At 40.9% G+C, this 27223-nt stretch overlaps 1 protein-coding gene across 9 annotated transcripts in view; it reads left to right on the top strand.

Moving 5' to 3' along the window:
- Window positions 1–27223, top strand: part of DLG2 (discs large MAGUK scaffold protein 2) — a 1569268-nt gene that overhangs the window by 985117 nt on the left and 556928 nt on the right. For all 9 annotated transcript variants that reach the window (XM_030558530.1, XM_030558473.1, XM_030558462.1 and 6 more), the window contains one exon: window positions 18393–18446. In XM_030558530.1, the coding sequence (XP_030414390.1) occupies window positions 18393–18446 (54 nt within the window). The remainder of the gene's footprint in view (window positions 1–18392; window positions 18447–27223) is intronic.

Below are 27223 nucleotides of genomic sequence, written 5' to 3'. Positions count from 1 at the left end.
TACATACAACATTCCTGTTAATACATCCCATAATTATGTTAGCCTTTTTGCAACTGCATCATATTGTTGGCTTATAGTCAGTTTGTGATCCACTATAACCCCCAGATATTTTTCATCAGTACTACAGGCTAGCCAGTTATTCCCATTTTGTAGTTTCACATTTGCTTTTTCCTTCCTGAGTCTAGTACTTTGCATTTGTCTTTATTGAATTTCATCTTGTTCATTTCAGACCGATTCTCCACTTTGTCAAGGTCATTTTGAATTCTAATCCTGTCCTCCAAAGTGCTTGCAACTCCTCCCAGCTGAGTGCCATCCATAGATTTTATAAACATATTCTCCACTCCATTAACCAAGTAATTAATGAAAATATTAAATAGTACTGGACCCAGGACAGACCCCTGCAGGACCCTACTAGATGCATTCTCCCACACCCAGTTTGACACTGAACCATGGATAGATATTCTTTTTGGTATGGTCTTTCAACCAGTTGTGCACCTATCTTATAGTTATTCCCTCTAGATCACATCTCTCTAGCTTGCTTATGAAAATGGCACGTTTTTCTGTGTCCGAATGCTTTACTAAAATCAAAGAAGGAAATCAGGTTAGTTTGGCATGATTTTTTCTTGACAAATCCATGTTGGCTATTACTTTTTGTGCTATTATTTTCTAGGTGCTTATAAATTGATTGCTTAATAATTTGCTCCAGTATCTTTTCAGATACTGAAGCTAGGATGACTGGTCTATAATTCCCTGGGTCCTCTTTGTTCCCCCTGTTTAAAGGAAGGTATTATGTTTGCACTTCTCCAGTCCTCTGGAACCTCACCTGTCCTTCATGAGCTCTCAAAGATAATTGCTAGTTGTTTCAAGATTATTTCAGCTTGAATACCCTAGAGTGAATTTCATCAGGCCCGGCTGACTTGAATACGTCTAACATACTTAAATATTCTTTAACATGTTCTTGATCTATTTTGGTTTGTGTTCCCTCTCCCTGGTTGTTAATATTAATTGTGTTAAATATCTGATCACAATTTACTTTTCTAATGAAGACTAATGCATCTGCCACACTAAACAAATTCTCACCACCTAGGCATTTATTCTCTTCAGATATTTGCTGATGGTTATCCTGTCCTGTTTCCTCCAGCCTTTTAATCAGCATTTAGTGGAGCATATTGACGGGTCCCAGTACTACAACTTTTATGAGAAAAGATAGTCAATCCTTCTAAGCTCCTTCATCATGTTTGTTTGCTCTTCTCTGATTTACAATGGCCTACAGTGTTTTCCTTACTTAAGAAACAAGACACAATTCAGACGTTTTTATGGGGCCATTAATACAGACCTCTCATGCACTGCATTTATATTGTTAAGTCTTATTTGGCCCCAAATACACCTTGCCATATTATATCAATACTATAGTTTGAGATTTATGGATAAAAGTGTATATTAGAGCTAAGTGGTTAATAGTAGTGATGAGGACACAAATATTTTGATAACCAGGTATGGCTGTCGTCCCCCGCCCAGCTTCTTCCAGTGGCTTATATTCATAGTTGAAAATGTACACCTGATTTCCAGTCTGAATCTGTCTGGCTTCAGCTTCTGTCCATTGGATCATGTTATATATTTTTCTGTTACATTGAAGTTCCCTGTGTTGGTACTTAAAGGCTGTAATCAAGTCATCCCTTAACATTCATAGGTTCTTGCTCAATGCCTTCTGTACCACAATAATTTAGATATGCTAACGGCCTGCTAGTATCTTTGGCGTCAGCTGTTAATGAGTGTGGAGGAGTTTGTCAGCTTAGCTTCAAGACTCTCTTATTCACTGACCCCTCTATCATCTAGAATACCACACTCTGCAGATTTGGAGGCTCCAAACTTGGTTCCTCGATGGCTCTTTGGATCGGAGGTATTCTCTTCATCTGAGGTACAACGTGTGTTATTAAATAGTAGAAAAGACTCCACGAGAAATACTTACCTCCAGAAATGGAAAAAATATTATCTTTGGTGTAATAATCGTCGGATTTTGCTGACTCACTCTCCTCTTCCCAGGGTATTGGTGTCTTTCTGTGAATACCATTGGAGTACACTCCATAACAATAACAACAGAGGGGATTTTTCGCTCTTTGCTCTTCCAACAATGGCAAGATTCCTAAAAGGTTTGTTGAATCTCTCCCCACATATCAGACATGCTACTCCTAGCTGGGACCTCAACCTAATCCTTAATTCCCTTATGAAACATCATTTTCATTCAGTAGCTATGTGTTCTTTATTAGATTTATCTATGAAGACTACCTTCCTGGTAGCTATTGCTTCTACCTGAAGAGTTGGAGAATTGGGGGCTTTAATGGCAGACCCCACCATTTACAGTATTCACTAGAGAGAAATATTGCTGCAGACCCATCCAAGATTTTTACCTAAGTTGTCCATAGCATTTCATGTTAATCAAAGTATTCATCTTCTGATTCCCCGCCCCACCCCCCGTGAACTACTCATGAAGTCATATTTCACACCCTCAATGTCAGGAATATTTGTACCCACTGTGAACAGAAACAAAAGTTTGGCAATTTAAAAACAGAGGTTAGCAAAATGCTTCTCCGGATGTATTAAGATCCGTTGCAACCAGACTCATGTTCAACCCCGTTCCAAGGTGATAGAACATTCCACAAGAACACACTCTACTCCTAAAACCTTACTTAAGAATGTACCAGTTGCGAAAACTGTAGAGTTGGAAATTGGTTCTCAGTCCATACTTTTACTGTAATATCACACTGACCTTTAAATATAACCAACAGTTATATTTACACAAAGTCTGTCGTTATTAGTGATCTGTTTTAGATTAAAAAACAGGACAGAATATCTTCTTTCACACTTTACTTATAGGCTTTTCTGTGGGCCTCATCCCCATATTATCTCCGTGTCTCACAAACATTGCTGGATTTATACTTACCTAAAGGAATCTATGGCAAAGCTGAGAGTAGAATCCAAATGTCATGAATTAATTTCCCAGAGTGTAGTAATTTAGCTACCAAATGAGGTTTTCCTAAGCAGGATCTCTGACCAGATCAGTTGCTTAATTCAGAACTCTGATCCCTCTTGACTGGTCCCCTCCGATCCCTCTAGTCTAAATGACTTTAACCATTAATTTTTAATCTTTGTCACTTCCACAAATCCTGTTAAGCGGGTTGATTGTTTACTCCAAATTTCATTGCTATGCCCAGTTTGAATCTTATTTTATATTTTCAGATTGTCTCAAAGATTTCGACAAATTGTGAAGTGGCAAATCCAGATTATTTAAAATTGATTTGATTCTTTAATCTGGGTAAACACTCTTCTAAATTCCGGAAACCAGAAAATTATGCAATTTCCCCATCAGGGCTAGTGTTGCCCTTAAATATGTAACATTTTAAGGTTAGATGTCACAGCTGAAGAAATTGATAACTAGTATATAAAAGCTTCATAACAATATATGATGTGGTGTATGTGTTTACATTGACAAAAGAAATGCTGGCTCCAGTTACATTGATTCAAAGTAATTTTCTTCCTGTTGTTAGTGGAAGGTTATAACATTCATTTTAGTCAATCTGAATTTGTCATTGTTATGTGAGGGGAATAAGAACTCATGCTTTCTTTTTTCACATATCACTAAGTCGGTGAGACAAAATCTGAATAACCTTTTTGTTTAATAGCATGGTACGTGGGCCTTCAGATATGAAAGAGGAAACAAAGCTTTGTATTGATGTGGTTCTACATCAGTATTAATAATGTAATAAAAGGGTATCAGTCCTATTACTGGGATTATCATAGATATTATTCATAGTGTATCTTTTTTTTCCCTTTTAGCTGTAGATTTGCTTTGTTCAAAACGAACACCACATTGCCTATATTGTCAAGATCTTGTAGAAAGTGCAGCCTGGTTGTTTGTTGTTTATCTTGAGGATATTACTGAGTTGTCAAAAATTCTTCACAAAGTCTTCTCTTTCTGGCTGCTCGCTGCCCTCAAAAACAACCTGCAGGTGACTGTGTTCTGATAGAAATGCAATATTTCCCATGACGTTGCTCTCCAAAATATTTCAAGAGAACATTTATGGTGTGTGGTGATGAATGTGATCCATACAGTTGAGCTCATTAATACTTTCATACCTGCCACACAGGATGCTGTGGATTTGTAAGTGGGCTGAGATAATTAACTACTTTACCGACACACAAATTAAAATACTTTCTATTTGCTACAGCCCAGGGCAGCTTGACTGTGAGTCTGTGGTAGATATTTAAAACCCATGCTTAATAATTTCACCTGTTGCCTATTATTATGACTTAAATAACCTTTCAGTAGGTTAAGTGAAGGGCATATGGCAAAATAACTTTATATATATACAATTAACCGGAAGAAGGAGTTAATATGACATTTCTTATGAACAGTACATCCCCCGGCTTTTCTCCTGCTGGCTGCCCAGTACTAACTTATTACTAAGGCTACGTTTTAGTCTCAGATATTTTTAGTAAAAGTCAGGGACCGTAAACAAAAGTTCGTGGCCGGTGACCTGTCCATGACTTGTACTGTATACCCCTGACTAAGTCTTGGGGGGTTTGGATCATCCCGGGCATGCTGCTGGTGCGGGGGATGGTCTGGGGGGAGCAGCCCAGGACTGCTGCTGGTTCTGGGGTGGGGAGGGGTTGGTGAGGCTGGCAGGCTCCCTAGCTGGCTCTGCTCAGGTCCCCGGAAGTGGCGACATGACCCTCCCTCAGCTCCTAGGCAGAGGTTCAGCCAAGCAGCTCTGCATGCTGCCTCTGCCCGAGTGCCGGCTCCGCAGCTCCTGTTTGCTGGGAACCACGGCCAATGGGAACTGTGAGTGCAGTGCTTTTGGGAGGAGGCAGCGCATGGAGCTGTCTGGCCATTCCTCCGCCTAGGAGCTGAGGGAGAGACATGTTGCCGCTTCTGGAGAGCCCCCCGAAGTAAGCACTGCCCGGAGCTCTCACCACTTCCTGTGCCCCAGCCCTGAGCACCCTCTTACACCCAAACTCTTGCTACTGCTGGGGGAGGGGGCTGCGGTGGCCTGAGACTGCACCAGCCACTGCAGAAGTCCCGGAGGTCCCAGAAAGTCAACAGAATCTGAGACCTCTGTGACAAACTCGCAGCCCTACTTATTACTAACGTTGGCTGCATATTATTCATTCTTTTGCCTGGAAAGCTTTGTAAAACTCTCTCCATTCTAAAGTCTACCACCTTCTTCTGCATTCTTATTTCTTCCCCTAAATCTGCTTTCTCAGATGTTGCACCACTTGTGTTGACTGGAAATAAGCCCCATTCTCTCAACCTTGCACTATTGCCAAGTACAAGTCAGCTCTAGTTGGCACTTGTTCAGTTATATTATTATTTCTGGTTTGCTGTGTAAGAAGTACAATATAACTGATTGGATACTGAAAGCAGATGTGTTTTATCCTTTGGAATTCTATTTTATTGTAATAAATCCCCTATAATAGATCCTAATTCTGGCCAACTCATTTGCCTATTTCACTTTTAAATTTGCATTTCCTTTTGTTTATTATTCTGCCTTGATCTTAGTCTAATTCTTTTTTTTCATCTCCATGAAATTTCTGTTAGTAAAAGAATAAAGGTGACACTTAATCTTCAGGTACTTCAGGTTGTGAAAAATATAGCAAAACAGTATGTTGGGTTGTTGCTTTGAAAGTCTAGTACACCATTACCTTTAAAGATTACCAGCAAAAAGTAATGTCATGAGCAATGCAGCTTTTGATTTTGAAGAGATGAATATTTGTGGGGGAGGGATTCCTTCAGTCAGAAGCAGAGTTTTTATCTTCATTCACTGCAAGGCTGATTAATGTATTTTCTATTTGATCCAGATGCATACTGAATAAATTAAAAATGAATACATGATTTGTCACTGATTTTTTTTGTTTATAACTTTGATATAATTTCGACTGAATTAGTAAAAACAGAACAGTCTAACTGAAATAGAGAAGACATATTTAACAAGAACATAAAAGGTAGACTGAAATAAAAGAAAACCCACACAGAGTAGAAACATGGGTGAAATCCTGGCTCCATTGAAGTCAATTGAAATTTTCTTATTGACTTCAGTTAGACTGTGATTTTCACCCAAGAGGTTTTGCATCTGTTCCAGATATCAATCAATTACATATTCCAGAAGGGGCGCATTAAAACAAACATAAACTTGAAGATATTCCAGATTCTGGGGTATTTGACAGTGATGATGCAGTGTTATATATATGTTGATATATTTTCTATCACTCTATATTAATTTAAGATATGCAGGTGCTTTAATTATTTCTCCTATGAATTTCTCCCTATATGACATAATTTGCTGTCTTACAGTGATGGTGCACAGATTTGAAAATGTCTTTTGAATTATGCCACTAATTGTTTTTGTTAAGAACCTCGGAGTTTTCAGCAAATGGACATAAAATGCATATATTTTATATATTTATATATACAAGCATATCTGAAATATTATCAAATCTTCAAGGCATTGTCCACTGACATCCTATGGAAAAAATACTTTATGTGTGGGGGTGGGAGGGTGGCGGGGGGGGGGGGGGATTTAACTTGCCTAGCCCAATTCTGGCTCCTCTAACAACCAATGGAGAAATCCACTCTATGGGCCTTTCACCATTTAAAAGCCTTGTGATACATTTACACAGCAGATGGCAGTATGCCTTCCAGCATAGGTAACAAGACTCACTCTTGGATTGCTCAAGCTAGCACATAAAAATAGCAGTGTGGACATTTATGGCTCCAGCAGAGACTCGGGCTAGTAATGGGAGACATGAAAAGTCAAATTGATTTTTTTTAAACTGCCCTCCCTATGAATTTTGGCCCTAGTTATGTGCATAGTTTGCCTGTATATTAATTCGGCCCTGAAGCTAGTGCAAGTCTGTCTACCCCCACTGGGAGCCATGTTCCCAGCTGCAGTGTAAACATGCCTGGAAATCAGAGGGCATTATGGCTGACTGCAAAAGCTAAAAATATGTTAAAGAAAGGGCCATTCTTTTTATTGTTTATGTAATGAAAAAGTATGTTAGACAAACATACTTTTAATAGACAATATTGTATTGAACATTAACTTGATGTACTATTCTGTAAAACACCTTTCTGTTGCCTGAACAAATAATAAAAAATTATGGAAACAATAAAATAAAATGCTTAGAATACACCTCTTTAAAAATGATTATATTAATGGATTTGTCAGTTTTGATTACTTTGGTGATATTTAGATAACTTCTTCCAGTAGGGATTTTTTGCCACTTGAATATTTGCAGTGCCAAATCAGATTTTTTCCAGCATGCATCATCTTGCATTAATTTTTTTTATAAACTACATGAAAACTTCAACTTCATTATCAGGTGTCAAGATTTTGATGTGATACATCTCTAAAGAAACCATACTGCATGTATTCCTACTCTGTAGATCATGGGACTCAGGTTCCTGGATTCAAAAAAGCAACTGAACAGGTGCTTAAGTTTAACCACCCATGTTTAAGTGCCATTGATTTTTCAAAACAACTTGAGCATGCATTCAAAGTTAAGCGTGTGTTTAAGCATCCTTCCTGAATGGGTCCCTAATAATGCAGGATCATGGCCTAGGGATGCTTTAGTACATTGAGGCCCTAGTGTGTGAACCAATTTCTCTCACACTAGCCTGCTGAGACACAGTGGTCAGAAACCCGTGTGATTCTCACTACCAGGTTTCATTTAAGTTCCCTCACTTAAGGCAAATGGATCTACTCTTCTGTGTGCCTAGGAAGCGGAAATCCTGAGAGTTAGTCAACTAAAATCTTATTGTTGATTATGTTGAGCAGAATTATAGACATATCATAATTATATCTCCTATTCTTCAGCACTTCTTCTTTTGACATTTTTATGTCCTTCACTGAATCAGATATTGGATATAAAGTTACTGCTATTACGTTAATCATTGCTAAATTAAGCCACTATCAGGCAATATCAGAAGAAGAGGGACTTTGACTATATATAGATTGGTTTGGTTTGAGTTTTTTTGAGAAACTATTCCCATTGGCATCTTGCTGATCTGGATGGAGATGTCAGTTTCTGCCAAGATCCAAATTTATTCATGATAGGTAATGTCACAGCTAATAGCTTTTTATAAAATTTGGAAAATTATGTTTAAAAAAAATTAAAAGTGGAAATAAATTTCAAATATACACATTCTGTAATAACTTTGAGATACATTATTTAGTTTAACTTGTAATGGCTTTATATGGATGCTGAATTATACATTTCCTTACATTTGATAAGAAAAGGCCTTGAGGCTTTCTTGAGGCACTTTTCTTCTACTCTGCCAGTGACTATCTGATAGCAATATACAATAACAAGTTACTTTTTTCTGTTTCACATCTATATATAGAAATCTGGAGCACAATTCTGTGGCAAACAGGTTAAACTCAATATATATTTTAGACTGAAAGTTTAAATTCTGGAGTCTTGATCTGTATATTTAAATTAGAATTGTGTGTGTGTGGCAATACATGCATGCACAAGTAATTCTCAATCTGTGCATGTGGTTGCTTGCACCCTTTCTCTGCTAGAGTGTATGTATGTATTTTAGCTCTTATAGTTCTGAGAAAAACCTTGAAAAAGTGAACTGAGTTTAAACTAATGCAGTGTTGTCTTTCTGTAGGCCTGAGTCCTGTTCAACCCTGTCCGCCCCCTATCCCCTCCCCACATATTAAAGCAGCTTTAGGTGAAACTCAGGGAATTTAGTAGGGAAGGTGTGGGGGTGCCTGAATTGACTGTTTCACACCTTGAGCCCTGGCTAGAGGATAGTAGTGCCCTAAATTGAGCAGGTAACATTCAAACAGCCTGAAACAATAAAACTGAGAGGTGTAAAGTGTCCCATTCATCCCCATTGTGTTGGCTCTGAGACCTAATGATGATGATTGTATTCATTTGTGTATTCACTAGTCCCATACCCAGTTGCCAGAAATGTCATCTTTCTTCCCTGTCTCTTCCCTGTTAAATGCATGCATCGTTCACACAAAACTGCAACATACTGGAAATTGATAATGCATAGTCAGTGTCTCTGTTTAAAAAACAACAACAAAACCTACTCAGAAACTGAGAAATTCAAAAATTATATATATATGTATCATTATCTTAGTCCCAGTTCCTCTATCAATTTTTGAGTCCAGTACTTCAAAAGCCATCTAATCAGACATAGTGCTTATTACTATAATTATACCATGTTCACTCCTGTGGATTGCTCTTAGAGTAAGCATTCCATGGGACTATTTCTGGTAACAAGTGCTTTGACTGGTAGTAAACTCTTTGTGTGGAAAACATATTTATCATATTTTCTTTGTTTCACGAGTGAAAATAAACTTCTTAGATGGATCACTTATAGACATGGATGAGGCTTTTTTTAAACAACTAACAAAATCGTCCAAAGCCCAAGATTTGGTGGTGATGGGGACTTCAACTATCCAGATATATGTTGGGAAAATAATACCGCAGGGCACAGACTATCCAGTAAGTTCCTGGACTGCATTGCAGACAGCTTTTTATTTCAGAAGGTTGAAAAAGCTACTAGGGGGGAAGCTGTTCTAGACTTGATTTTAACAAATAGGGAGGAACTCGTTGAGAATTTGAAAGTAGAAGGAAGCTTGGTTGAAAGTGATCATGAAATTATAGAGTTTGCAATTCTAAGGAAGGATAGAAGGGAATACAGCAAAATAGAGACAATGGATTTCAGGAAGGCGGATTTTGGTAAGCTCAGAGAGCTGATAGGTAAGGTCCCATGGGAATCAAGACTGAGGGGAAAAACAACTGAGGAGAGTTGGCAGTTTTTCAAAGGGACGCTATTAAGGGCCCAAAAGCAAGCTATTCCGATGGGTAGGGAAGATAGAAAATGTGGCAAAAGACCATCTTGGCTTAACCACAAGATCTTGCATGACCTACAAAATAAAAAGGAGTCATATAAAAAATGGAAACTAGGTCAGATCACGAAGGATGAATATAGGCAAACACCACAGGAATGCAGGTGCAAGATTAGAAAAGCAAAGGCACAAAATGAGCTCAAACTAGCTATGGGAATAAAGGGAAACAAGAAGACTTTTTATCAATACTTTAGAAGCAAGAGGAAGACCAAGGACAGGGTAGGCCCACTGCTCAGTGAGGAGGGAATAACAGTAACAGGAAACTTGGAAATGGCAGAGATGCTTAATGACTTTTGTTTCGGTCTTCACTGAGAAGTCTGAAGGAATGTCTAATATAGTGAATGCTTATGGGAAGGGGGTAGGTTTAGAAGATAAAATAAAAAAAAGAGCAAGTAAAAAATCACTTAGAAAAGTTAGATGCCTGCAAGTCACCAGGGCCTGATGAAATGCATCCTAGAATACTCAAGGAGTTAATAGAGGAGGTATCTGAGCCTCTAGCTATTATCTTTGGAAAGTCATGGGAGACGGGAGAGATTCCAGAAGACTGGAAAAGGGCAAATATAGTGCCCATCTATAAAAAGGGGAATAAAAACAACCCAGGAAACTACAGACCAGTTAGTTTAACTTCTGTGCCAGGGAAGATAATGGAGCAAGTAATTAAAGAAATCATGTGCAAACACTTGGAAGGTGGTAAGGTGATAGGGAATAGCCAGCATGGATTTCTAAAGAACAAATTGTGTCAAACCAATCTGATAGCTTTCTTTGATAGGATAACGAGCCTTGTGGATAAGGGAGAAGCGGTGGATGTGGTATACCTAGACTTTAGTAAGGCATTTGATACGGTCTTGCATGATATCCTTATCGATAAACTAGGCAAATACAATTTAGATGGCGCTACTATAAGGTGGGTGCATAACTGGCTGGATAACCATACTCAGAGAGTAGTTATTAATGGCTCCCAATCCTGCTGGAAAGGTATAACAAGTGGGGTTCCGCAGGGGTCTGTTTTGGGACCGGCTCTGTTCAATATCTTCATCAACGACTTAGATATTGGCATAGAAAGTACGCTTATTAAGTTAGCAGACGATACCAAACTAGGAGGGATTGCAGCTGCTTTGGAGGACAGGGTCAAAATTCAAAATGATCTGGACAAATTGGAGAAATGGTCTGAGGTAAACAGGATGAAGTTCAATAAAGACAAATGCAAAGTGCTCCACTTAGGAAGGAACAATCAGTTTCACACATACAGAATGGGAAGAGACTGTCTAGGAAGGATATGGCAGAAAGAGATCTAGGGGTCATAGTGGACCACAAGCTAAATATGAATCAACAGTGTGATACTGTTGCAAAAAAAGCAAACGTGATTCTGGGATGCATTAACAGATGTGTTGTAAACAAGACATGAGAAGTCATTCTTCCGCTCTACTCTGCGCTGGTTAAGCCTCAACTGGAGTATTGTGTCCAGTTCTGGGCACCCATTTCAAGAAAGATGTGGAGAAATTGGAGAGGGTCCAGAGAAGAGCAACAAGAATGATTAAAGGTCTTGAGAACATGACCTATGAAGTAAGGCTGAAAGAATTGGGTTTGTTTAGTTTGGAAAAGAGAAGACTGAGAGGGGACATGATAGCAGTTTTCAGATAACTAAAAGGGTGTTATCAGGAGGAGGGAGAAAACTGGTTCACCTTAGCCTCTAAGGATAGAACAAGAAGCAATGGGCTTAAACTGCAGCAAGGGAGATTTAGGTTGGACATTAGGAAAGTCAGGGTAGTTAAACACTGGAATAAATTGCCTAGGGAGGTTGTGGAATCTCCATCTCTGGAGATATTTAAGAGTAGGTTAGATAAATGTCTATCAGGGATGGTCTAGACAGTATTTGGTCCTGCCATGAGGGCAGGGGACTGGACTCGATGACCTCTCGAGGTCCCTTCCAGTCCTCGAGCATATGAGTCTATGTTATGAGTCTAACTAGAATTATTCATGAGAACTCAGATGCTAGCCTTAGCAAATTCCTTCATCTGGTGCTGTTTTGTGGGTCTGGGGAGTTCAGTCCTGTAACATGGAAACAGAAAAGGTTCTATCAGCTTTATTCTTGCACATTTTGAATGTCACCCTGGCTGGTATCTCTCCTGCAGAATATCTTGTGTTTGCAGCCACTGTTCACTGTGTTGATGTTTCTGTATCCTTAATCACTAGTTTTCTCCATTTAAGTAGTTTGTCTGGAACACAATACACTATTATTACAACAAGTAGCGTCCTCTGAAAAGTAATTGAGAGAGCGAGAAAAGAAAGCAAAAGCTAAGTCTCTTTTCTTCTTTCAGTGAATTCTTGGAGCCAGTAAGTTCTATTAGGAACAAAGAGACCATGATTTTCTGAACACAAAGGACATTGAAGCATTTGTGGGTGTTACACATGTTACTACTGGCCATTAGAAATCTTGCACTAGTTTACTTGAAGACATTATATATTCATTGAATCAGATATTAAATCTCTTTGAGTGCTGGGCTACCACAACCAAAACATTTTAATGAAGAATGACATCCATGGGCATGTGGAAGAAAAGTGACAGATGAAACTCTTCAGCAGATCTTGTCAGTGTTGAAAGTGGATCAGAATAAGAGATATTGATGGTATTTAAGAGCTAATGGGCATGAGCCATGAGTCCCAAATCTTTCTCCAGTGTCCAGATTCGTAACAGTTGTGTCACAGTAGATTGCCAAGATGCTGAAGGTTGAGTTGTAAGAAATTGGAAAGAATATGCAGGATAGATCTTGGATAGTTCTAGGGTCTTGCTCATCATTGTCCATGAAGGTATCAGTGCCTTGCTAAGCCTAAACAAACCATCTCAACTTGACAAAATTAAATATGCATATCAGACCTCAAATCAATTCACTTAAAGCTATTGTCAGTACAATAGCATCTCTAGATTAAGGGTCACATACCTGTCACCGTATTCAGTGGTGGTCTCCTTTCCACATCTTTTGATGAAATAGATGCTAAACCATGTGGCTGCATTTTGGTGTGACCCCAGCCAGGGATGTTCCTAGGGGAGTTAGGGTCCCGGGACAAAAGTGCCAAGTTTCTGTCTGCCAGGGGAGTGCTCCTCCCAGGCCCCACCCTCACTCCATCCCTTCCACCCTTGTGGTATATTGCATTATGCCCCAGGACTAAACAGAACTGGAAATGCTGTGTGTTCTGAATAGAATTAAAATTAGTTAAAAACAGACAATATATTAATTAACACTGTATCTAAACCAAGGCCAATCAAGCTAAAACTAGTACTCAGACTGGAATCAGAGTTCATTTTGCCTGATGAGTATAAGCATAGCATACAATATTTAGAGAAGGTCAATTAATGAGGGTGGGATCTGAGTTACTACAGAGAATTTTTTTCTGGGTGTCTGGCTGGTGAGTCTTGCCCACATGCTCAGGATTTAGCTGATCGCCATATTTGGAGTCAGGAAGGAATTTTCCTCCAGGGCACATTGGCAGAGGCCCTGAAGGTTTTTCATCTTCCTCTGCAGTGTGGGGCACAGGTCACTTGCTGGAGGATTCTCTGCACCTTGAAGTCTTTAAACCATGATTTGAGGACTTCAGTGGCTCAGACATAGGTTAGGGGTTTGTTACAGGATTGGGTGGGGGAGATTCTGCAGCCTGCGTTGTGCAGGAGGTCAGACTATACGATCATATTGGTCCCTTCTGACCTTAAAGTCTATGATTCTCTGAGGATGCTGTACAGAAAAAATGCTCATGAACAAGACTGTGTAGCTTTGTACTCTCCCTGGTAATGGTTCAGGTTTATTTTACTATGCTTTCTAATAATGCCTTTGGTGCTAAGATGACAGAAAACCTGACTGACTGGAGCTGGAAATTCCTGAGTATATTTATGGGAGAAATGTCTCCTATGTTCATGTCCTTAAAAAAACTTCTATCTCCTCTTTTCCAATATTTTTCCCAACTGTTTGATACCAATCGAATACTGCAGCTGTAAGTATGCTGTCTTGGCTTCCAAGTACTGGTATAGTCTGGGTGGAAGCAGTTTCTCCAATCAGTCAGTGAGAGGAAAAGGTCCTTTTCAGGTGCAGCAGGGATGAAGCAGTAAATTGACATCAGTCTTGGTAGATAGTGGAATCAAAAATTAAATATCTAGATGAGGAACAGGATTGGAGACATAGAGGGAAAGTGTTCTGGAAATGTCTGGGTTGATTTAACTTTTCCTAACCCCTGAATCGATTCAATATGCTTCTCTGTCACTGTCTCTAAAATCTAGTACCTAGAGTACTGGAACCCTAATAATCCCTCGGTCCTAAAGGAGTCCCTTTTTTAAATTAGCTCATCAGTGGAGTTCATCCTGCTGAGCAGGAGGTTGCCGGTAGAAGAAGTGCATTTTTGAAACTCCAGGACTAACTGTTCGTTATTAAAGTATAATAGTTCTTAGCACTTATCTGCTGCTTATCATCTGTTGATTTCAGCATCTTTTTCAAAGGCAAATAAGAATCACAAGATCCATTTTATAACTTAGGAAACCCAGGCAGAGCAGTTAGGTGACTTGCCTAAGGTCACACAGCAAGTCAAGTGGCAGAATTGGGAATAGAACCAGATATCTTTTGTTTCCTTGTCTCAATCCCTATCTGCTAGAAAACACTGGAGGCATGGTCATTTTGAAAGGCAAGGTTCTTCTCCTCTCCAGGGCCGGCTCCAGGCCCCGCGCGCCAAGCGCGTGCTTGGGGCGGCATGCCGCGGAGGGCGCTCTGCCGGTTGCCGGGAGGGTGGCAGGCGGCTCCGGTGGACCTCCCGCAGCCGTCCCTGCGGAGATCCGTCAGTCCCGCGGCTCCCGTGGAGTATCCGCAGGCATGCCTGCGGGTGGTCCACCGGAGTCACGGGACCGGCGGATCCTCCGCAGGAACACCTTCGGGAGATCCACCGGAACCGCGGGACCGGCGAGTGGCAGAGCGCTCCCTGCTTCATGCCGCCGTGCTTGGGGCAGCGAAATGGCAAGAGCCGGCCCTGCTCCTCTCCATAGCAGAATCAGTGAAGGAAGTGTGCAATGAGAGGGCAGGACCATGTCCCAGATAGCTAAGGTTACATTATCAAAACACAAGAATCCCCAAGTTTTGAGGCCCAGGTGGCTTGATACCCATTGGACCTGCAACTTGGAGTGAAAAATAAGAGGAACAGACTCCAACAAACAAGCCATCCACCCACTTTGGAGTCTTTTGGGTTTTATATCTATCTCTCATCACTTATCACATGCCATCCATGGAAAATTCCAGAGGTCCTTTTACCTAAAATGCTTTCAGATATCAGTCTCTTGAGTTGTCTGGAAAGTATTTGTTTTGCATAGTGCAGGCACTTATCTTTCAACAGTTTGTGCACCGATCAACAGAGTTCCTAAAACAGGGTTCCTGTGACAGACCCAGGCCAGTGGGGTCCAGGAGTCTGGTAGAGGGCAAATATACTGGTCCCTGGATGAGCAGTTTTCTGTTCCAGAGCAGGGGCTGCACTAGAGTAATCAGGAACCTGCTAGAACCAATTAAGGCAGACAGGCTGACTAGATCACCTGCAGCCAGTCAAGGCACCTGGTTTTAAAAAGGCGCTCACTCCAGTCAGGTGAGGAGGAGTCAGAGGAGAGGAAGTGTGTGTGAGGACCTGGGAGCAAGAGGCGTAAGAAGCAGAGAGTGAGAGGGTGTGCTGCTGGAGGACTAAGGAGTACAAGCGTTTTCAGACACCAGGAGGAAGGTCCTGTGGTGAGGATAAAGAAGGTGTTTGGAGGAGGCCATGGGGAAGTAGCCCAGGGAGTTGTAGCTGTCATGCAGCTGTCACAAGAGGCACTATAGACAGCTGCAATCCACAGGGCCCTGGGCTGGAACCTGGAGTAGAGGGCGGGCCTGGGTTCCCCCCAAACCTCCCAGCTCCTGATCAGACACAGGAGAAGTTGATCCAGACTGTGGGGAAGATCACTGAGGTGAGCAAATCTGCCAATAAGCGCAGGACCCACCAAGGTAGAGGAGGAACTTTGTCACAAGGACCAAGCAAGTTCTTTATGGATGGACATGTTCCATTGTCATTTCAGGTTACATGATTACAGGAGCAGTTGAGGGGTTCGCCAAAGAAATTCCAAGTCCTTAACTAATCTTATTTTATAATGTCCTTACGCTTCTTCATCACTTGCATTGTTTTCCTGCTGAGAAACCTTAAAAGTACTGTCTGAAAAATGAATACATTGCTGCAATTTTTGTAATTAGGGCCTGAGTTACTTGCAAGAGTGGAGAAGTGATGAGAAAAAAGATGGGCTGCTGATTGATTCCTGTACCTTAACAAATATTGCTTGATTAGGGAATGACAAGGCATTTTAACTCTGGAGATAATTATAAATAATAAAAGAGCTGAGGAAACTATGCTAGATTTATTTTGCCCTGACTATCTGATCTTAAGGTTAATCAATATGGAGAAGTAAAATCAGGATTTCAATGAAATCAAAGGTTGACAGAGACACCAGTATTATCTTGAAAACCATCTTTTTTCTATTTATGATATAGACATAAGAATTGAATTGAACATTGTCAAGGTTCCTCTCCCACTCTGAACTTTAGGGTACAGATGTGGGGACCTGCATGGACACTTTTAAGCTTAATTACTAGCTTAGATTTGGTAACACTGCCACCATCCAGAAATTTCAGTGTCTGGAACACTTCCTGTCACCCCAAAACCTTCCTCTCCCTGGGCAGCCTTGAGAGGCTTTTTCACCAAGTTTCTGGTGAACACCGATCCAACCCCTTGGATCTTAACACAAGGAGAATTTAACCATCCCCCCCTGCTTTCCCCCACCAATTCCTGGTGAGTCTGGATCCAATCCCCTTGGATCTTAAAACAAGAAAAAATCAATCAGGTTCTTAAAAAGAAAGCTTTTAATTAAAGAAAGAAAGGTAAAAATCATCTCTGTAAAATCAGGATGGAAAATACTTTACAGGGTAATCAGATTCATATAGCCCAGAGGAACCCTCTCTAGCCTTAGGTTCAAAGTTACAGCAAACAGAGGTAAAATCCTCTCAGCAAAAAGGAACATTTAAAGTTGAGAAAACAAAAATAAGACTAACACACCTTGCCTGGCTGTTGCTTACAAGTTTGAAACATGAGAGACTGATTCAGAAAGATTTGGAGAGCCTGGATTGATGTCTGGTCCATCTTAGTCCCAAGAGCGAACAACCCCCAAAACAAAGAGCACAAACAAAAGACTTGCCCCTACCAAGATTTGAAAGTATCTTGTCCCCTTATTGGTCTTCTGGTCAGGTATCAGCCAGGTTTACTGAGCTTCTTAACTCTTTACAGGTAAAAGAGACATTAACCCTTAACTATCTGTTTATGACAAACATTCATGAAAGCTCAAGTTAAGTTGCAGGTAGACATGGAAGGTCTGTATTTTTAAACTCAGTGGTTACACGTTATAAATCTTTCCTGCATGGCCTATAACTGAAATTATAACAATCTAAATAAAAAAGATTCTCAAACTTGTATATATTACTTTAAGCTAACTGAAGCTACTGAGGGCCAGCGAGGATAACTGGATGAAAGGTAGTCACAGAGAATGTCTATTTTCAGATATTTAGAAAGTGGTTTTTAATATCAAACCATACAATACTGTAATAGATGAAGACAGGTCATCAGCTGAATTGCACCTACTTCAGAGTACCAAAATATGTGTCTTGTTTTCAGTGTATTCCCTGTGATTGAACAATTGTATAACGGGAAATAATTTAAGCAAATGTTAAATGTGGTTGCATATAACTTATAATTTCTTTTTAGATGGAAGTATTTCTCCTACATCATGAAATTGAAAGGTTAAAAACCATGTGGTTACATGAAAGCATTTGAATTACTGCATCAATGCCCTTTTTTTTTCGGTGGGGAGGGGAAGGGTAACTGCTTCTTGGGCTGTGAAATGCTAAGATAAGAACGGTACTTGATGGTAGAGCTCTGCTCAGTGCTTCTAGTGAAACTCGAAACTGCTTGAAACTTGCCCGGTTGTGGGTTCCATCATTAACTTTAGATTCATTTTGCTCAGGTGCAAGACTTGGAGTGTGTACACAATGGGAGTTGAAACAAACAAACTCATGTTTATATAGAGCCCTGAGACCCCAGAACTCCCCATTTCATACAATATTAACCAGTAAATGTCGACCTCTTGTGCAGTTAGAGCCTAATCCAAAAACCATTGAAGTTAATGGAAAGATTCCTATTGACTTGGTGGACTTTAGATCAGGTTCTTTGGGCACAATCTGGCAAGGTACTGAGTATCTCCTCCTGACCTCAAATGCCAGTGAATTAGGAGATACCCAGGGCACATACCATTGTTCTTTGAGCATTCAAGGGAGGTGAGGGTGCTAGCTCTGAATTTCATGTTACTGTGATTTGAATATTTAATAGTTTCAAGAATTTAAATTTGTTTCCCCCCCTTTCTTTTTCTTTCAGGCTAGTCCTGCCCCTATAATTGTCAACACAGACACCTTGGACACAATTCCCTATGTAAGTATGATATTTTGTTTCCTCTTTTTGTAAACAGTCGAACTTACAGCTTGGTCTATCTTGATTTCCCACCCACCCCCCATAAAATTCTCTTCACTGCATTATCAGATACACAAAACATTTGTCAAATTATGCACAGAATGTTTCTTTAAATATATTGTATCTGTTTTTTTTAAATGTTAAACGGATTGTGTGGTTTAATTCTTTCCCAATTGCACAGATTAGGGAAGGTAATAAAGTCTGGAGACATACAGTGCAAAGTAGTAATTCACATACAGAATTTTTCTGTGAAACAAAGTTTTAACAAATCAAAACTAACTTTCTTTTGAAAAATATTGTGGATTTATTGTGACTTTCCCTTTTCCCAGTGCAGCTGTAAAACTTGATGAGTTTTATTTGCAGATCAGCAAATATTACTAATACCAAGAGTTTTTGTTTTGATTTGGGATTATTTTTTTTCTGAAAAAATTTCCAGCTATATATGTCTGTGTCTGAATTTCTAGTATCAGATGGAGGGGAAACATATTGTCTCAACCCTTCATCTGTTTATCTGTATGTCTTTTTTGAGATTGGAGGCATTTTAGGGTGTTTCTGTACAGCACCTAGCATGTGCTGGGCATTGCTGTCAGATAGGTAGAAGTTACTATTACTTAATAGGAATGTTATTTTATTTTTTAAAAATAGAAAAATTAATGCTCAATTTTTAGCCTTACTCTTTTGTAAAGAGCTTTTCGGAGGTTACCTTGTGTTGTTAACAAACAGTGGTGATATGCTCAGATTCCAAAAAGAATTTCACCGTAACAAATGCATTTTTCCAAGATCTAACAAAGTCAGTTCTTACTGTATAAGTCTCTCAGACTGGAATCAATTTTGGGTTCAAAGCGGCTACCTGCATGTTATATCCACTCATGCAAACAATATCCTCACACCCAACACTACAGGGAAAATTTAAAAATGAGCAGTGGCAACATGGCAGGGAATATATTCTTTCAGCTCAGTATACAGAACCAATCTATAATGAAGGAGAGTGCAGAACACAAACACACAAAATAATAAAACCAACATACATTGTGCAATGTGTGCAAGTAAAGAAAAAACAAGCAAATTTCAAAGTGGCTACACTGAAGGATTGTTCTGGTTTTGTCCTAACTTATTAGTTAACATCCTATTTCTGATCCTTTTTTTCCACTTTGGAAAATAAGGGCTGTATAAACCCAAAGGAGTTCAGAACTTGACCCTGTTGGACCTTTTATTTTTTTAGTTAAAAAACGTGTTAGTCAAACTGGGACTAGTTCAGAAACCTAAAGTTGTCTTGCAGTTATGCTGTAATTCCAGTGTACTTATTACAGGAGAGCAAAGGGGCCAGAATTACTTTATCGGTAAAATTTTGCACAATTTTTACAGTTCTTCATTTCACCTTTCCAAATGTCAGTGTTATCCAAATTTTGAATATACCATCATTTGTATTTCTTGCACTTGAATGGAAATCCTAATAGCATATAGCATGCAGCTATAGAATGTCTTTGCTTGTTTTATTTTTTGCAATTGCTCATTCAAAATTACAAAATTTCATTCAAATCTGAATTCATCTGAAATTCAGTGCCAGTCTAGTAGCATAAGAACCTATGCATTAATTATAGTTATATCTCTGTAGTATATGAAGTTTGTTCAAACATCTGTGACTAAATAGGCACATTTTAACATCAAACTATCGTTCATGTTAGAAAAGCAGCTGTTAATGAGCTCAGTAATTATAAACAAAGCACAAAACAAATAAATCTCCAAACCTTAAATGAGCAACAGTTTAGAAATTCTTCATTGTCTATGAATATTAATTATAGCTAGGGCTCATAACACTATCTATTATTAAGGCTGCCCAACACTTCCCATTATAGACCCTCTTTTCAGCTGCTTTTGTGTGGCAAATGCTAACTGTTTAGGCAAAAATGTCCCCCCTCACAGTTTGCTATCTCCCCAGACTCCCTTCCAGCCTCACTCATTCTTTGTTACCTGCCTCCCCTACCCCACTTGGGCCTAGGGTTGCCAACTTTCTACTTGCACAAAATCCAACACCTTTGCCCGGCCCTCTGCCCCACCCCTTCTCTGAGGCCTCGCCCCTGCTAACTCCATCCTCTGTCGCTCGTTCTCCCCACCCTCACTCACTCGTTCATTTTCACTGGGTTGACTCAGGGATTTGGGGTGCAAGCTGCAGTGTGGGGCCAGAAATGAGGAGTTTGGGATGCAGGGGGGGCTCCAGGAGAGGGGGTTGAACTGAGGGGTTTGGAGTATGGGAGGGAACTCTGGGCTGAGGCAGGGGGTTGGGATGCGGGTGGGGATGGGCTCTGGTGTGGGGCCAGGGATGAGGGATTTGGGGTGAAGGAGGGTGCTCCAGGTTGGGGCAAGGGGTTAGGCTGCGGACAGCGGGGTTTGAGGGCTCTTGGCAGAAAGTGAAGATCATGTAGGATAATGACTGGTGACAAAGGACATACCTAAAGATTCTCACATTTTGGTTCTAATTCAACAAGTTACTTAAGCACTTGCCTAACTTTAAGCATGTGAGTAGTGCCCTTGTCAATAGGCCTGTTTTTATGTGACTTGATGAATTAGAGCCCTTGTGCCTAATGGAACATTACAAAATTTAAATACGAACGCTGTCGCTGTTTCTTGTTAGCCATTTGTTACTTAGTATAAATTCTGGCCTTTTATAGCATGTAGAGTCCCCCAAAAACTATCAGGACCCTATTGCATAAGATGCTGGAAAAAGTAGTAAAGAAAAAATTTAGGGCCCAAATCCTTCAAAAACGTACACGTATGAGTAATTTAATTAAGAAACTGTTTATTCCAAAATGCCTTTGTCCCACTGCTTGATAGTATGTTGTTACATGTCCACACTGATTTTTTTTTTACTACCCCCTGATTTTTACAGAGAATTTGGGGCTACCCAAAACCTTAATAAAAGTATATTTCTATTACTTTAGTTTCATTGAGACATAACACTTGTAAAGGCCTGATCTGATGCTTTTGGAATCAGTGGGAAGACTCCAATGGGCTTTGGATCAGACCCAGAGTGCACAGGAACTCTTTTCGTTTCTTTTTTTCTACCAGAAGTATTTCTCAGGGCAATAAGAACTAATGAGCTGACCAGAAGCAGACTTTGTCTTTTTACCCATCAAGACAATGATTGATCTAGGAAGAGAACTCTCTAGGAGATGTGATAGTATCTCTCTAAAGCTTATTTGCCCTGAAACACAACTAGGTTCTTTTTATAGCTTCCTATTGTCACTAAAAAATGTTGCAAATGATGTTTCTTCTCTCAAACTGTTTATGGCAGCATATTCTCGGAGGGTGATGAAATGCATGTGCCTTTCAGTGAATGAACTTTTCTTGTAACAATTACTGTGGAACATAAAAGGAATTTTGAGGAACTAGTAATATACATTTTGATACTACTTCAGCAGATGGAAGGAGTTGTGGCAATTTTGCCATAAGCAGATATCAGAAGCTTTAAGATTCGTTCTTTTAATATACCTCTACCCCAATATAACACAAATTTGGATATAATGTGGTAAAGCAGCGCTTTGGGAGTGGGGGGGGGAGGGGGGCTGCGCACTCTGGCAGATCAAAGCAAGTTCGATATAATGCAGTTTCACCTAAAACATGGTAAGATTTGTTTGGCTCCCGAGGACAGCGCTATATCAGGGTAGAGGTGTACCAGTTTTATCATTCAGACAGATGAACTATATTTTCTTTCAGTTAGGATATTAGTTGTAAAAAAAGTAAGAATATTTAATGTCTACCTCTTGGAGCCCCTCCATGCAGTTTAAATCCAAATCTTTGGTTGGTGCTGACCAATATTGTCTTGTTGTTTCCTTGTAACACCCCCTCACCCACTGCAGCTGTCTGTCTGCATTTTTCTGTTGTCTCTTTGGGGCAGGGTCCATATTTTGTTTATGTGGGACCTAGAACAGCAGAGTCCTTGACCATGACTAAGGATCCTAGCCACGGTAATACAAATAAATAATAACTTTCATGGTGTTTATACCTGCCCAAGCACCTATAATTCTGGCATTGGAATTGCAGTAGTAGATGATAGGTATTTTCAGATGTATAATGCTATTCCTACAAGTTCACAGTCTTCCTAAGGTTTTCTGGTGAAAATGACTCAAACACTTTGGGATCATTTGTGGGTGGGTACTGGTAAAGACATAGGTATGAAAATCCACACTGTGAGAAATCTGGGCACCGTGATGTTTGCACCATGTACCATGTTCTTGGATGTCACTTAAAATGTTGCACACCCATTTTATTGTGATCTGTGAAATTTTATGTTGTCTTCACTTTAAGTATTATATTGCTCTTTGTCCCCTACATTAAAGGGTTCTATCGTGCTCAAGACTTGCTGTTCGGTTGCTTGGCAATTCTATTTCCAATAATAAGGAACATGAGAATTAGGCTAAAATATTTAAATACCTGCTTTTTTCACAAAGATTCATATCTGTATCTGTATATGCCTAAACCCTGACGTAGGAGGCATTTCTTCTCTACTGTTCATGTCACACGCATCCCCCCACAATGGAGGCAGGAGCGGGATACTATTCTATATGTTGCTTTCATTATAATACTGCCTAGATTCTCTACCTAGTACCAGGGCCCACTTTTGCTAATATAGTCTCCACATCTATTCATGACTGCCTACAAACAGGACAATTGGTACAAGTTCATTAAAAAGAGGAATTATTTTTATTCAGACTGCTTAATATTTTAACTTGCCGTTAACTCATATTTAACTAAACAGTGGAAAGAAGAGCTTTAAAACCAACAAAAACAAAACAAAAATCACCTAAGGATTTAAGCAGCTCCGCATCTCTAGGTTTTATCAGAAGCATAACCAGGAAAAACAAGACTTGATATCAAGGAGGAAAAGGCAAGGAAAGAAAAATGTAAAAATCAGAAACTTTCAGACCTTTATGTATAATAAGGAGCAATAAAAGACACTCACCAATGGTGTAATAAATATAAAGAAAAGGGTAGCATAAAATCTCTCCTTGGCAGCTGTATTGAGTTGCTTTACCTGTAAGGGGTTAAGTAGCTCAAATCACCTAGTTGGCACTTGACCAGAAGGACCAATGAGGAAAGAAGATACTTTCAAATCTGGGGGGTGAGGTGGGATTTGTTTGTGGCTTTCTTTGTTTATTCCCTTTCTGGAGACCAAGCAGGTACAACATCTCCTGAAAATATACCTGGAATGATCCATCTAAAATAACAGAAGTTGTAAGTAGGCAAGGAAATGCACTAGGTTATCTTTTGTTTTATCTTGTGAGTTTTCTCTATGCTAAAGAGGTGGTTTTCATTCTTGTTTTGTAACTGTGAAGCTGAGTCCAGAGGGGAGTCCTCTGTGTTTTAAATCTTTTTATTTACCTTGTAAAGTTACCTTCCATCCTGATTTTGCAGGTGTGATTCTTTTACTTTCTTTATAAATAAAGTTCTTCTTTTAAGAACCAGATTGATTTTCAGTGTCCTAAGGACAATCTGTGCTCACATTGCTAACCAATTGGTTGGTATATTATTCTTAAGTCTCCCTAGGATAGGGGGTGAAGGGCTTGGGGAGATATTTTGGGGGGATAGGGATTCCAAGTGACTCTTCCCTGAATTTTTGTATAAATCACTTGGTGGTGGCAGCAGTACCGTCCAAGGACAAGGAAAGGAATTTGTGCCTTGGGGAAGTTTTAACCTAAGCTGGTAAAATACAAGCTATGGGGGACATTCATGTGAGTCCCCACATCTGTACCCCAGAGTTCACAGTGGAGGCGAACCCTGACAAATGGCTTCCACTTGAAGTTGCCTTTAGTATAGTATTTGCATTCGCCTCATACGTGAACCTGACTACTAACTCTTGGTCAATAAAATAGGAGTGAAACTTTCCACTAAATGTTTACTTTCTTGTCACATTGTTGTTTTTTTTAAAAACCTTGTTATAAACTACATTGTCTTTCATTATTTAAAACATATTGTTTATGCCAGAGGAACCGTAACCTTTAATGAAAATATTAGCCATATGTTGATTTTACCAATGTTCGCGTAACTCAGAATGTTGTTTCACTCAAGGGTATTTTACTAGAATTTGAGAGCATGAAAGAGTAATGATCTGACATTTGGAATGTATGCTGTGAATGTCTGATGTGAATTTGGTTGAAGAACTAATGAAAGTGAAGAAGAAAGACCAAGATGATAAAATTAATACTCTGAAAAGGAACAAATGGACAGGAACTAATAATAATCAATATCAGCTCCAAAATGTGATTGAGAAGTCTTTTACAAAATAATCATTCCCTTTCAGTCATTCAGTCCTTGCGAGATGGAAAAGAATGAAGTTTATCTATCTCATCTGTGCTGTAAATACACATTTAGAACATAAAATAGCTGTTTTTCTTTAGACAAAACCATAACTTTTAATTCTAGCACACTTTTTCATGTCAAATCCATAATAGTTTTAGAAAGAAATATAGAGTGGACAAGGTGGTGCAATGAGTTAATTAGGTGGTAACTTGAAGATACTGTCTACTTACTCAGTAATAACTATGATTACAGTTGATATGCTCAGGGCAAAAGCCAAGATTGTTCAGTACCTCTAACTGGGGTTACTTCCAAGTTAAACGAAAGCACCCCTAAGTAGTTACTGGTATAAAACAATGCTTCTGTGATGACCTCTATCCAGGGCTTAAATTCTCAGAGATTTTCTCTGAGCCCACCACGCTCTCCCCCGATTCGGGGCTGTGGGCATCAGCTGAGGGGCAGGAGGTCTCGGGGCTTTAGCCCAGTGGGTTGGGGAGGGGCATGCCAGGGCTCCTGCGGGTTTGAAAATAATTACAGTAACTCCTCACTTAACGCTGTAGTTATGTTCCTGAAAAATGCAACTTTAAGTGAAATGATGTTGAACGAATCCAATTTTCCCATAAGATTTAATGTAAATGCGGAGGGTTAGCTTCCAGGGAAATTTTTGGGGGCAGACAAAAGGCATTGTATGCTGTACAGTACTGTACTGTGGTGGGGAGGTGTCCCTTGCTTATCCTTGGGGCTCAGGGAGCAGGTGCAGGGTCTGGGAGGGAGTTAGGGTGTGGAAGAGCACTCAGGATAAGGTGTGGGGTCTAGGAGGGAGTTAGGGTGCGGGTGGGCACTCAAGGTGGGGGTGCGGGGTCTAGGAGGGACTTAGGGTGCGGGAGGGTGCTCAAGGTGGGGTGCAGGATAAAGGAGGGAGTTAGGGTGTGGGAGGATGCTGAGGGTGGGGTGCGGGGTCTAGGAGGAAGTTAGGGTGCGGGAGGGCGCTCAGGGTGGGGTGCGGGGTCTAGGAGGGAGTTAGGGTGCGGGAGGGTGCTCAAGGTGGGGGTGCAGGGTCTAGGAGGGAGTTAGGGTGCGGGAGGGCACTCAGGGTGGGGTGCGGGGTCTAGGAGGGAGTTAGGGTGCGGGAGGGCACTCAGGGTGGGGATGCGGGGTCTAGGAGGGAGTTACGGTGCGGGAGGGCGCTCAAGGTGGGGGTGCGGGGTCTAGGAGGGAGTTAGGGTCGGGAGGGTGCTCAAGGTGAGGGTGCGGGGTCTAGGAGGGAGTTAGGGTGCAGGAAGGTGCTCAAGGTGGGGTGCAGGGTAAAGGAGGGAGTTAGGGTGCGGGAGGGCGCTCAGGGTGGGGTGCAGGGTCTAGGAGGGAGTTAGAGTGTGGGAGGGCACGCAAGGGGGAGGAGGCTCAGGGCTGGGGTTGGCAGGAATTGCAGAGCACTTACCTGGGGCAGCTCATGTTTGGTGCAGGGGGTGTGCAGGTGGCTCTGCACAGCGCAGCACCGCCCCCATGGCTGTGATTCTGGGAGCCGCGATTCTGGGAGCTAATCCACCCGGCAGGCAGGGCCACCCGGAATGCAGGGGCTTTAGGGGCTGTAGGGCCCTGGGCTAAGGGGGACCCGGGGCCATGGCCTGCAGCTCTAAAGCCCCGTTCGGAATGCGGCCCTGCGAGCACAGGCTGGAGAATTCAGGAAGAGCCGGGGCAGCCGTGCAGCCAGCGGCCGGAGAGAAGCGGAACTTTCCCCTTCAGAGTGCTGGGTTTGAAAATAATTACAGCATTGCACAACTTTAAACGAGTATGTTCCCTAATGGAGCAGCGATGTAACTTGGAAACAACGTTAAGCGGGAGAACGTTAAGTGAGGTGTTACTGTACTGGAGCTCCGCTCTGGACAGCTCCAGCTGAATTTAAGTCCTGCCTCTATCTGTTTTGGAATCAGCTGCCATGTTAGTAACTGAGCGTGGATCTTAAAACACTTCTACAAATATTAATGTATTAAACGATTAGTTTTCAAGCTGTGGGCCATGCCCCCCTGGGCGGGTGATGTGGTTTTGGAGGGGCAGCAAGCAGCATGGAGCAGAGGTGCTTCTCAGTCAACTGCATCCCACAGGTCCCTGCCTGGTAACACCATCAGGAGACTGCTGTTATAACTTGACTGCAAATCTTGCAGAGGCTTTCGGAGGGGCTTTGCTCAAGTTTGGTGCAGGCAGGCAAGCAGCCTTGGGGCACCTGTGCATGTGCACTGCTGGGCCACTAGACTTGGCAGGAGGGGGAAGGAGTCACTGCAGATTAGCCTCACACCATCAGAAAGCAGCAGTGAGGAGGAGGGTTGAGCCTGCCCAGCAGCTGCAAACGGTCTCGCGAGGCTTGGCAGTGGGTAAGAAGTGGGGGCATCTGGGTACCAGTTTCTTGTTCCTGACAGGGATGTGCATAGGGGTGAGGAGGAGAGTGA

This window comes from Gopherus evgoodei, chromosome 1 (genome assembly GCF_007399415.2).
Source record: "Gopherus evgoodei ecotype Sinaloan lineage chromosome 1, rGopEvg1_v1.p, whole genome shotgun sequence".
Classification (NCBI taxonomy): Eukaryota; Metazoa; Chordata; order Testudines; family Testudinidae; genus Gopherus; species Gopherus evgoodei.
This window is presented reverse-complemented; position numbering and strand designations above follow the sequence as displayed.